Source organism: Homarus americanus, unplaced genomic scaffold (genome assembly GCF_018991925.1).
Source record: "Homarus americanus isolate GMGI-L3 unplaced genomic scaffold, GMGI_Hamer_2.0 scaffold31037, whole genome shotgun sequence".
In the NCBI taxonomy this organism is placed as follows: Eukaryota; Metazoa; Arthropoda; class Malacostraca; order Decapoda; family Nephropidae; genus Homarus; species Homarus americanus.
Window position 1 is genome coordinate 13,352,118 of NW_024722227.1, and position 11,414 is coordinate 13,363,531.

The 11,414-nt window shown below is 39.0% G+C and overlaps 1 protein-coding gene across 1 annotated transcript; it reads right to left on the reverse strand.

Moving 5' to 3' along the window:
* Nucleotides 1-2,457: 2,457 nt before the first annotated feature.
* Nucleotides 2,458-9,705, reverse strand: LOC121862549 (zinc transporter ZIP1-like). The gene is made up of 3 exons (XM_042360850.1): nucleotides 9,521-9,705; nucleotides 4,806-5,220; nucleotides 2,458-3,929 (listed from the first exon to the last, which is right to left on the reverse strand). The coding sequence occupies exons 2-3, from the start codon at nucleotides 4,932-4,934 to the stop codon at nucleotides 2,964-2,966; spliced, it is 1,095 nt and encodes a 364-aa protein (XP_042216784.1). The 5' UTR covers nucleotides 4,935-5,220; nucleotides 9,521-9,705; the 3' UTR covers nucleotides 2,458-2,963.
* Nucleotides 9,706-11,414: the final 1,709 nt, after the last annotated feature.

The following is an 11,414-nucleotide window of genomic DNA, read 5'->3' on the forward strand; positions in this document are numbered from 1 at the left end:
TTGAATCAATTATAGCAGATAGCATCCGATCGCATCTAGAGAAAAGCAAATTAATCTAAGACTCGCAACGTTTTTTAGGAATGTCTTCGAGGTAGTAGATAATGGCGAAAAATTAAGGCTCATGGTATCGAGGGGAAAGTTTTAAATTGGATAAAATCATGGATCACCGATAGAACGCAGAGGGTCAGTGTAGATGGTGTTAAATCTGAGTGGGGCCGTGTAACCAGTGGGGTTCCCCAGGGGTCAGTACAAGGCCCACTCTTGTTCATAATCTACATAAACGATCTAGATACTGGGATCAGCAGTGACATAAACAAGTTTGCCGATGACACCAAAATAGGGCGGCAGATTAATTCAGGGCAGGATGCAAATGCATTACAGGAGGATCTAAATAAACTGCAGGGGTGGTCTGAAAAATGGCAAATGAAATTCAACACCAGCAAGTGCAGCGCACTTAATGTTGGAAGAACAAATACTGACAATGTATACAGCCTTAACAACATCAACCTAGAGAAGTCGACTTGTGAAAGAGACCTTGGGGTACTTGTAAGCCCGGACCTACGCCCTAGAAAACAGTGCGTTAATGTTCGAAATAAGGCAAACAGAGTATTGGATTTTATATCTAGAAGTGTAAGTAAGAGTGCAGAGGTCTTATTGCAAATATATCTTGCGCTAGTCAGGCCGCACCTCGATTATGCGGTTCAGTTCTGGTGCCCTTATTATAGAATGGATATCAATTCACTAGAGTCGGTGCAGCGAAGAATGACAAAAATGATTCCGGGACTTAGAAACCTTCCATATCAGGATAGGTTAAAGAAACTTAACTTGCATTCCCGAGAAAGACGAAGAGTGCGGGGAGATATGATAGAAGTATTTAAGTGGGTGAAAGGAATCAATAAAGGGGATGTAGATAAAGTTCTTATAATATCCGAGCAGGATAGGACTCGGAGCAACGGATTTAAGTTGGATAAGTTTAGGTTTAGGAGGGAGATAGGAAGAAACTGGTTCACAAATAGGATGGTGGACGAGTGGAACAATCTTAGCAACTTTGTAGTAAGTGCTGGAACTCTGGAAAGTTTCAAAAGGCGGCTAGATAGATTCATGGATGATAGAGAGTGGTTGTAACTCTCGACAGGAGCTGCCATGCACAGGCCAACTGGCCTATTGCAGACTCCTTATTTTCTTATGTTCGTATATTTTCATCATACACACACACATATATATATAGTATGCAAATAAATCAATGTAGGTGTGCGTGATCTAAATCCATGTAATATCCATGTAATATGTTCTACTTAGGTCAAACTGGAAAAATCTTTTAATTAAACTTAAACAACATAAATATAGTGCTAGGACAGGCCAGGAATCCAATGCTCTGTTCATTCATATGAGGGATAATAAGCATTGCATTGACTGGGATAATGCCTCCTCAATATTACCTTGCAATTCAATCGTCAGTAGGAATATTATAGAATCTAGTCTCATTAAGCATACCGAATCTGTCAACATGAATTTGAGTAATGGCATGTACAAATTGGACAATTTTGTCATTAAGAAAAGTTGTAACCAGGTGAAAGGGTTAGGTCACTACTTAATAACTTAAATGTGATGGACACTTGCTATCCATAGGGACTTGATCTCATTCTCCATTATTTTTTATATTAGCCTTGTTAGTAATGTAACTACTCCTTACAGGAAAGCGCTTGGGAACTTCATGTTTTCTTTTTCCTATGTGGTTATCAGCATATACATGGTTCATGCGCACCTACAAGGGTCGTTTAACTGAAGTTCGCATTGCAAATACAGTGCACGAATAATAAATATGCAGTTTATCTACGAATCTATAATTATTCCAATGACTGGAATGGTGCTGATATTTTAGCTCTGTACGAGATCGTGTATGCCTGATACAGTTGTGGTGTCGAGGTTAGTGCATCAGCTTTGTTTCAAACTGGCACAATTATGAGATCACGATGATTATCATAGAAAATTTAAAGGACCAGAGATGTAAGAGTGTTCATGAGAACATAATAACATAAGAACGAAGGAAACTGCAGCGGGCCTATTGGCCCATACTGGGCAGTCCCGTTTACACCCAACCCCCTATCGCTCATATATCCATCCAACCTATATTTGAAGTTATTCAGCATATTCGAGTTAATGGTGTTTGGTAGCTTGTTTCACTTATCCACTACTCTATTTCCAAACCATTGTTTACCTATCTCGCGCCTAAATCTAAATTTGTCTAATTTAAAACCATTGCTACTAGTTCGGTCTTGGTTGGTTAGTTTCAGTACCTTTTTGATATCACATTTGTTTAGCCCTGACTTCCATTTAAACACCTCGATCACATCGCCCCTCACACTACGTCTGTCGAGGGAGTGCAAATCCAGATGCTTTAACCTGTCTCTGTACTCAAGGTTCCTAATGCCCGGGATTAGTCTTGTCATTCTTCTCTAAATTCTTTCTAGGGATTCCATATCCATTCTGTAGTACGGTGACCAGAACTGAACTGCGTAATCCAAGTGAGAATCACGTTACACTGCACACTCTCTAGATGTCTTTGGTGCATAACAGTTAGAAACAGGATCAGGCACGGGAAGCATAGGCAAGATTAGTTCGTATGAAGGTTCGGAAACCGGTAGGCGAAGAGTTTCATATTTGATCCCTGTCGGTTTTTCGGCATTCGCAATCCCATTTAGTTCTCTCCAGATTATTTTTTTACAAGAGGCGACTAACCTTTTTCCTATATCATTTTTTTTTTGCACCGAACTAATCTAGTAATACTTCTGGTGCTTAATGATTCGCTATATGTAGCTCCTCTATGCAATAAAATCTGAAATCGCTTGACTGTAGAGAAATTCACAAGTGCGTATTAATGACAATGACAGGAGTGTCTACAGTTTGATTAAGTAAGTAATGAAACAGCAGGGAGAACTGGTTGTGTTCATTTTACACATGATTTATACTGAGTCTCGATGTGGAGGGAGGGAGGGGTAGATGTAGACAGGGGGCGAATTTGTTGCTTCAGTAATTGGATCATCCGGCACGAACATGTCCACCACCTGCAACGCCGCCATGAATATGAATCCTATAATTAAGGTCAACATTTTGACATAGCTATTAGTGGATTTGGCACGTTCCCTCTCCAGCACTTCACAAAAAGTCACATACAGGATAGTGCCTGCCGAGAGTCCCTGAAGAACAGTAGGGACGATAACTTCAGCGGCCGACTTCCCCGTCATCATGGAGACCACCACTGTCCCTAAAATGCCGCCCATGGGAGATGCCAATGAAAATATAACCATTGAAAGCAAGAATGCCGTCAGAGAAGCTTTAGCTTCCAATAATTCCATTCCCATACAGAAGGCAATAATTAATTTGTGGGAGCAAATAGCAGCAAAGAGCAGCCACGCGTCCATTGGCGTGTGGACGAGGCCAAGTGCCAGACCTTCCATGATACTGTGGAGAGACAGTGCCATCACCACCACGACTGCACGCATCACAGAAAAACCTCCATCTCCAGGTTTCAAGGCGTCCACAACCTCCCCCGCTTCACCAGCAGAACCCTTATTCTGAGCCATCTTTTCAATACTCTCTCCATCAATATTTACGTCATTTTTAGAATATGTAAACTTCTTCCTGCGTGTCGTCTCAGTTTCTTCGCTCATTTCCATGCCTTGGTGTCCATGCATTAGTAAGTGGCTGTGACCATTACGATAAAGGCATGAATGCACCAATTCCTCAGAGATGTACATGAAGAAGAAGCCACAACATACGATAAGTTCCGAGAGCGGGTATGGCACATGTGGGAGGAAGCCAGAGGTGGTGGCCAGCTGCAGGTAGACACGGGTTTCTGGCAACAGGTGGAGGAACACAGTGGCCATCAACACACCGCCACCGAAGCACAAACACCCGCTCATAAAGTTCTGTAAAAATATGGATTTAGGTAAGACTTGGAGTCTGATACAGTAACAGTTATCCACTTAACCCCAAATACCAAACAACTGACATTGGCTTTAATATAAATAACTCAATCGCATTATGCTTTTCCCTTGACGTCTATATAATCTTACTCTGGTAATAAAGAGTAATCAACATTCAAATCAAAGCATTCCCCCTCTGTTCCTCATTACAGTATATACGTTTTTCAGTATATATATATATATATATATATATATATATATATATATATATATATATATATATATATATATATATATATATATATATATATATATATATATATATATATATACCGTGTATATATTATTTTTTCGATTTCTTTGCTAGTGAAATACAACCGACATATTCTCGTCCTCCTGGAGACTGTTGGCTGGGAGTTAAAAATTTGACTACCAACTACAACATGCGAGACACGTCTACACGCATAACGTACAGTACTGTCCAGTACTTATACTCTCTTGCTGAACGCGAGTGAACCACTTGTCACTGACCATCATAACCACAGAATCATTTTAAACACAGTTTTATCTACCATAATCCTTCAGTGTAGTATCATCTACTGGGTGTGTTACAAGTGTCGTCACAGTGTAGTGTACCATCAATCTGGTGACGTGGGTGTGTACCCTTAACCAGGTGACGTGGGTGTGTACCGCTAACCAGGTGGCATGGGTGTGTGCCGTTAACCGGGTGGCTGTGGGTGTGTACTGTTAACCAGGTGGCATGGGTGTGTACCCCTAACCAGGTGGCGTGGGTGTGTACCCCTAACCAGGTGACGTGGGTGTGTACCCTTAACCAGGTGGCGTGGGTGTGTACCGTTAACCAGGTGGAATGGGTCTCACCTGGGAGGAGGAGGTTCGGAAGCGACCGGCCAGGACCTTGCGGACGAGTAAAGGCAAGAGGGAGAAGGCGAAGGAGAGGATCGCCATCGTCAGCAACACCATCACCTTCGTCTCCACCAGGTTCAGCATCCTGTCTCACCCACCTCCTCGTTCTCTGTTCCCGCTGCTGTTACCCAGCCTTTGCTGCTACTGCCCGGCCTCTGCTGCTACTTTCCGGCTTTTGCTGAGACTGCCAGGTTTCTGTTCATACCGTCCTGCCTCTGCTGTTCTGACTAATTACTACTGCTGATTTTCCTTACTTCTATTGATAAATCTGCTGATACTTCTCGCTTCTACTACTTCCTCTGTTTGTTCTCTCACTCACACTTTCTTCTGCTCTTGTTTCTTCTGTTCGTCCTCGTCCTTCCTTTAAGACCTGATCCAGGAAAATTCTTAATTATTCTTTATCCCAGAAAATATTAATCAATAATATTCTCATCATTAGAAAACCAACATGTTATAAGGACCACCTTTTAATAGCAACCAGCTTTTAAAAACTATGACCTGACCTATTACCCAGTGACTTAAGACAAGTGATGACTGCGTTGCCCTCTTGAGGTGGGTCAGCGACAGAAAATGGATCACTTGAAGATTAGGACACTGTAGCTTATTTTACCTGATCATTAAACACCCTAATGCTACCTGGTGGGGTTAAGTTCAGGTTAGTAGGTTAGATTAGGTGAGGCCAGGTTAGATTTGGCAAATGTTAGGTTAGCGTCAGGGTGGTTAATATTAAGGGTGAAATAAACTGGTATGCCTAATCTTCACATAACTCCCCCCCCCCCTAAAAAAATAAAAAATAAATGATTAAAAGGTGAAACTCAAGGTGCCAAGGCCTTGAGTGGATCTTTGCTGGAAGGAACACACTTTTATAAAATATAGGCGAGTGTCTGGTGCAGGTATTGGAAAAACCTTGTTACTTAGTATAAAGGTTGGGGGCCTCTGGGATGAACTAGCCAGAAGTGTTGGGGAGGCAGAAATGTGTGTGTGCGTGTGTGTGTGTGTGCAGTTTTATGTAATAAGACAAAAGAAATAGTTGTGGGTACAAAATGTGCTAACTATGGTGACTTAATAATGGAAGTTTTAAGATAAGAATGTTGTAACACTAAAAATTATCAAAGATTTAAGAACGCGGCCACATCGCCAGACTGTGACCCCAGGAAGACATCACGTTGATCAAGTGAACCTGATATTATATGGACCGCTAGACTCGTTATGTTTACACACTGTTTTACGAACACTTTCAAATATCTAATCTGATAAGTAATGAGAGATAATGAGATTATTCATGGATTGATGACCATATGATTAGACTTGTTCTAAGTAAGTTGGTCATACTATCATGAGCTGTTATAAAGAAGTATCTAATTGACGATACTAGTTATCAACAAAACACTTTTGGTTATTTATGAAAAAACAGAGGACACAAAACACACCAAAACACCCATGCACATATACAAGTATACTCCCCTGTATATATATATATATATATATATATATATATATATATATATATATATATATATATATATATATATATATATATATATATATATATATATATATATATATATATATATATATATATATAATCGATATCGAGTGAAAGGCGTGTAAGTTCGCACATCTTCAGGGGTGAGTACAGACTAGAGGAGTAATACAAATCAAGGTGTATATATACAGAGGAGGGTGAGACCAGGTCCACAATGGTCAGGTATTAGGTAATGACCCAACTAATCTTTAAATAGCACACAACGGTTGGTGGTCAGGTCAGATGGTCAAGTGACCCGGCCTTCTCACCTGATCACAAATCTTCTTAATTACAAAATTGTCCAGCTTGTACATGCCGTTACTCAAATTCATGTTGAATGCTTCGGTATGTTTAATAAGACTAGATTCTATGATGTTCCTACTATCAATTGAATTACATGGTAATATTGAGGAGGCATTATCCCAGTCAATGCAATGCTTGTTATCCCTCAAATGAACAAACAGAGCATTGGATTCCTGGCCTGTCCTAACACTGTATTTGTGTTGTTTAATTCTAGTTGCAAGATCTTTACCTGTCTGGCCTAAGTAAAACATATTACATTCCTTGCAAGGAACTTTATAAATGCAACCAATTGTGTTGTTGGGGGAGTTCTTGATTAACATTTGTTTAACAGTGCATGAGTTTTTAAATGCCACATTGACGTTCCAGGTTTTTAGCTGTGCAGGAATGTGTGAGAAATTTTTGTGAAATGGTAATATTAAGATATTCTTATGGTCATGGGTGGGCTTGGGGTCAGTTCTATAAAAAGTTTTCTTAGTAATGTTTAAGCATTTGTCTATGAAAGATCTAGGGTATTTAAGGTTTGAGCCAATATTATATATATATTTGTATTCCTCATCGATGAATTCCGGACTGCAAATTCTCAAGGCACGTAAAAACATTGTTGAAAATACTGACTGTTTGACTTTATTATGGTGGGCAGAATAATAATGAATGTATGAACACACATTAGTTGGTTTTCTATAAATACTGAACTTAAAAGTGTTACCTATTCTGTGTATCAGACAGTCTAGGAATGGCAATTTACAGTCTTGCTCTAATTCCACAGTGAATTTGATCGAGGGGGCTAAGTTGTTAAGTTGTGGCAGGAAAGCTTTTAGGTCCTCATTACATGGCCAGAGACATAATATATCATCAACATATCTAAACCAGACTGCTGAGGGTGGTAAAATATTACTTAATAGTTTCTTTTCAAAGAATTCCATATATAGGTTGCTTAATACAGGTGAGAGTGGATTACCCATTGCCATACCAAATTTTTGAGCATAATATTCCCCATTGAATTCGAATTTGCAATCCTTAATACATAGTTATGATGAGTTATATAAGTATATTATATACATTTCACTGCCCGTCTATTTATATAATATTAATTATATATATGTACCATCATAAAATTAAGATGTTATTTTTACTACAACATAGTTATGTGTCGTCAATAAGTGGAGTTTGGGGATCGGCCTGGACTCCATTTCAATTAATCCCATATGTTATGTTATTCACTTTACGCGGTACCCTCTGGGTTACATTAACCGCGTAAAGTGAGGGTTAACCGTATATATATATATATATGTATATATATATATATATATATATATATATATATATATATATATATATATATATATATATATATATATATATATATATATATATATATATATATATATATATATATATGTGTGTGTGTGTGTGTGTGTGTGTGTGTGTGTAACTAGAGATTTCACCTATTCTGTAATATGGCATCATAAAAAATTGTGACCAAGTCCTAGGTTGTTTATTTGACTTTCTGCCTCTTTTACGCACAATTGCAGGGTTTCAATTGTTTCTCTTATTTTGCCAACACAGCATGCATATATCGTTTCTCTCTATTGATTTTTTTATGGGCCTTTATTATTATAATTATTATTATTATTATTATTATTATATTTTCGCCCCCTGGGTCCTGATGTGGGTCATTGACCTGTAATTTTTTTTAGTTAGGTTAGATGGTTAGGTTAAATTATCTAAACATAACCTAACCTAACGATTAACTTCAACATATATCAGATTAGGTGGTTATAAGTAATAAGATTCATTTTTAAGCAAACATTCCTGAACTTATACGTCCAAATAAGTGTTATCACTTTTAAAGTTGTCACTTTGGAAGCGTACAGCATACACTAAAACAATGATGCTGCTAGTGTTCAAAACATTGGAAACTCTTTTTGGGAATCGTCTTCTGAGCTACGCCATACTGTATATCTTGAATATCTTCAGTGGTGGTAAATTTTCTTCCTTTGAGGAGAATTTCATTTTTGGAAACATCAGAAATCATCCCACAATGTCGAACAGTCAATAAGGCTTATTTTGTAGAAACTCTGAAGCTCTGAGAGATTTTATGGGACGTAAAAGGAGTGAACTGTGGCCCAATGTTTGGCTTTTTCATCATGACATTGTTCCGGCTCATATTGCGCTTTCTGTGAAACGGTTTTTATTATTGATAACCTACTTGGCTTCAAATGACTTTTGGCTGTTTCTGAAAATACAAACGCCCCTCAAAAAAAGATTTGTCAAACATGAAGATATTCAAGAAAATGTGGGTATCTTTTTTCAGCCTACAAAACGTTTATAGCAAAACACTCCACGACGTCACCTTTAATAGATTCACCAGAAACTTGAAAATCGGGCCATTCTTGCAGTATCTCTTTCACCGACTTTTTTCCACTACGACTGTCACTCCTCTGTGATCGATCCATATTCTATGAATCTACTATTCTCACTCCATCACCCTCGTTTCGCTTCATGTATAGTCCCACTCTTTCAGTGTTGTACTGTACTTCTGAAGAACGTCGAAATTATTGTTTTCTTATAAATTTTCATCTTTTTCTAAGAAATGATCCACAGTAGAGCAGTGAATCCGCACATTACTCGTCAAGAGATAATGCAACCTGCCACTCACCTCTCCTAAGAAACAAGTTCCTTTTATACTCTCAAACAACACAGCGACGACAAAAATTTTCGGTGGTTTACTATGTTCTCGCGGTTATTTGTCTTTATCATCGTCAGCCTCAGATATTGACGTTCATAGACACAGAGGATTAAAAACAAATACGAAATGCTCACGAGTAGCCAATATGATCACCTGTTAAAAGTTGAAGTCTGTCTCTCGTTTTGTGCGAGCTGCTCTTCAACACTCACTTCTTTTTTGAGGAAAATGTCTTCAGTATCCCTTCCAAGATTATTCGGGTGTTTTGACACGCGTCATATAAGCTAGTTGTTACACAGTTAATTTCCCTATGCTATGGAGCACACCAAGGGAGTCTGCTGGCTGCTAGCATAATCTTACCTCCCAGATTGGTATCTCCCGCCAGCCACTTCGTTTATCTCGGGTATTATCTTTTTATCAAGAAAAATACATAACAACCCTCTCGGGTGCTTACCAACATCTCTATGGTTTTCACCGGGATATAAGATTATGACACCTAATCATCACCATGACTACATGATACACATCAAGCGCCATAACTATGAGTGGGGGCCCTGTGTAGTTTCAGTTTAGTACGATTTAAAATTAAATACAAAATATAGAAGACATACTGGCCATCATTCTAAAGAAGCTTTAGTACTAAATAATAACACAAAATAATTGTTCATTTTTAAAACCTTTAAGTCTTTTTATAAAACATTTAATCCAGTTCTATCGAATAAATGCTGATTTTGCATTTTGTCGTCACTGTATTGATATTTGTCATATGCCTGTCGGCTACCCTAGCCGTGGTTGAAAAATGTTTCACAAGGCAGAATATCGCAGAATAATGAAGTTTATCGTATTCGATGAAGGAACCAAAGAGAACGAATTGTTCTATGTTACCTTATAGAAGAAAACGAAATAATTATATGAGCAACTATTATTTACTCTAAGCTAGATAGACTATGTAGGCATATAGTTCAGTGTATGTGTAGATAACGCAGGTATGTAGTGTACATAGGCCGTGGAGGTACAGTATACAGTTTTCAATGTACAATCACAATCCAGAGATTCTTTTCCTCCCTTGGCTGGAGGGAAGGCGGAGCCAGGGTTGAGGAAAGGCCAATGGAACGTACGTACAGACACTCGTTCAATAGTTTACTTAACTTTATTTATCTTCTTGGCCACTGATCAGCTCGTTAGCCGCTTGGGCGGTCGGCCAAGTCCCTTTTTCGCACTGTTGAAAAGTCCTGGGCATGTACTGGTGCCAGAATGTATCTGGACAACGTTCTCTGACAGATTATTCCAAGAGTTCACAACGCCCACTCCCCAAAAAATTGTCCTGGCAATTTTTTGAACTTGTGGCATCTTCGTCCTTAAGCTATGATACCTAGCGGGGATGTTTATAAATTTCTGTTGTCACCCCTTGCCCGTCTATAGGCAACTGCAGGCGTTCTAATCCCTCTGGTTACCTTCTGTGTTGTGGTGAAGGCTCTAGTCTGGTGGCTCTCCTTTTGGGCGTTTTCAGTCAACTGACAGCCTCTGGCATATCTCCGGGACCAGGCGGGATGGCAGTACTCCAAACGGGGAAGCACCTCACTTTTGAAGAGTGTTGAGAGAACTTCACCTTGTTGTCAACATACAGTACACACCTTGTTTGGTGATGAAGCACGATGACGGTGGGGCTCACACACCAGCACCTCAACACAGTCACTTAAGTAAAACACACGAGCACAGGCATAAAATATGATTAAAAATATTGACATGATATGGTATGTTGGTAGGACTATAATTATTTTATGATATTAATATATAACGACAGCAAAAAGCATAGTGTATGCCCGTTCGCCTGGCCAAGGGGGATAAAGAAACATTGGATTGTGACAGTACTTAGACAGTACAGGTATACAACAGGAGTAAAGTAATTTTACCAAGGATAACCGACAGAGCCATCAGAAGCTTATATCCAGTAGGGTCCTTTGTTTAGGCTTCGCTACTAATCAGTATTAGTATATCTAACCACATAAAGGGGGAAAAGGTGCCCATAGGTGCTCTTGTTTTCCCGATC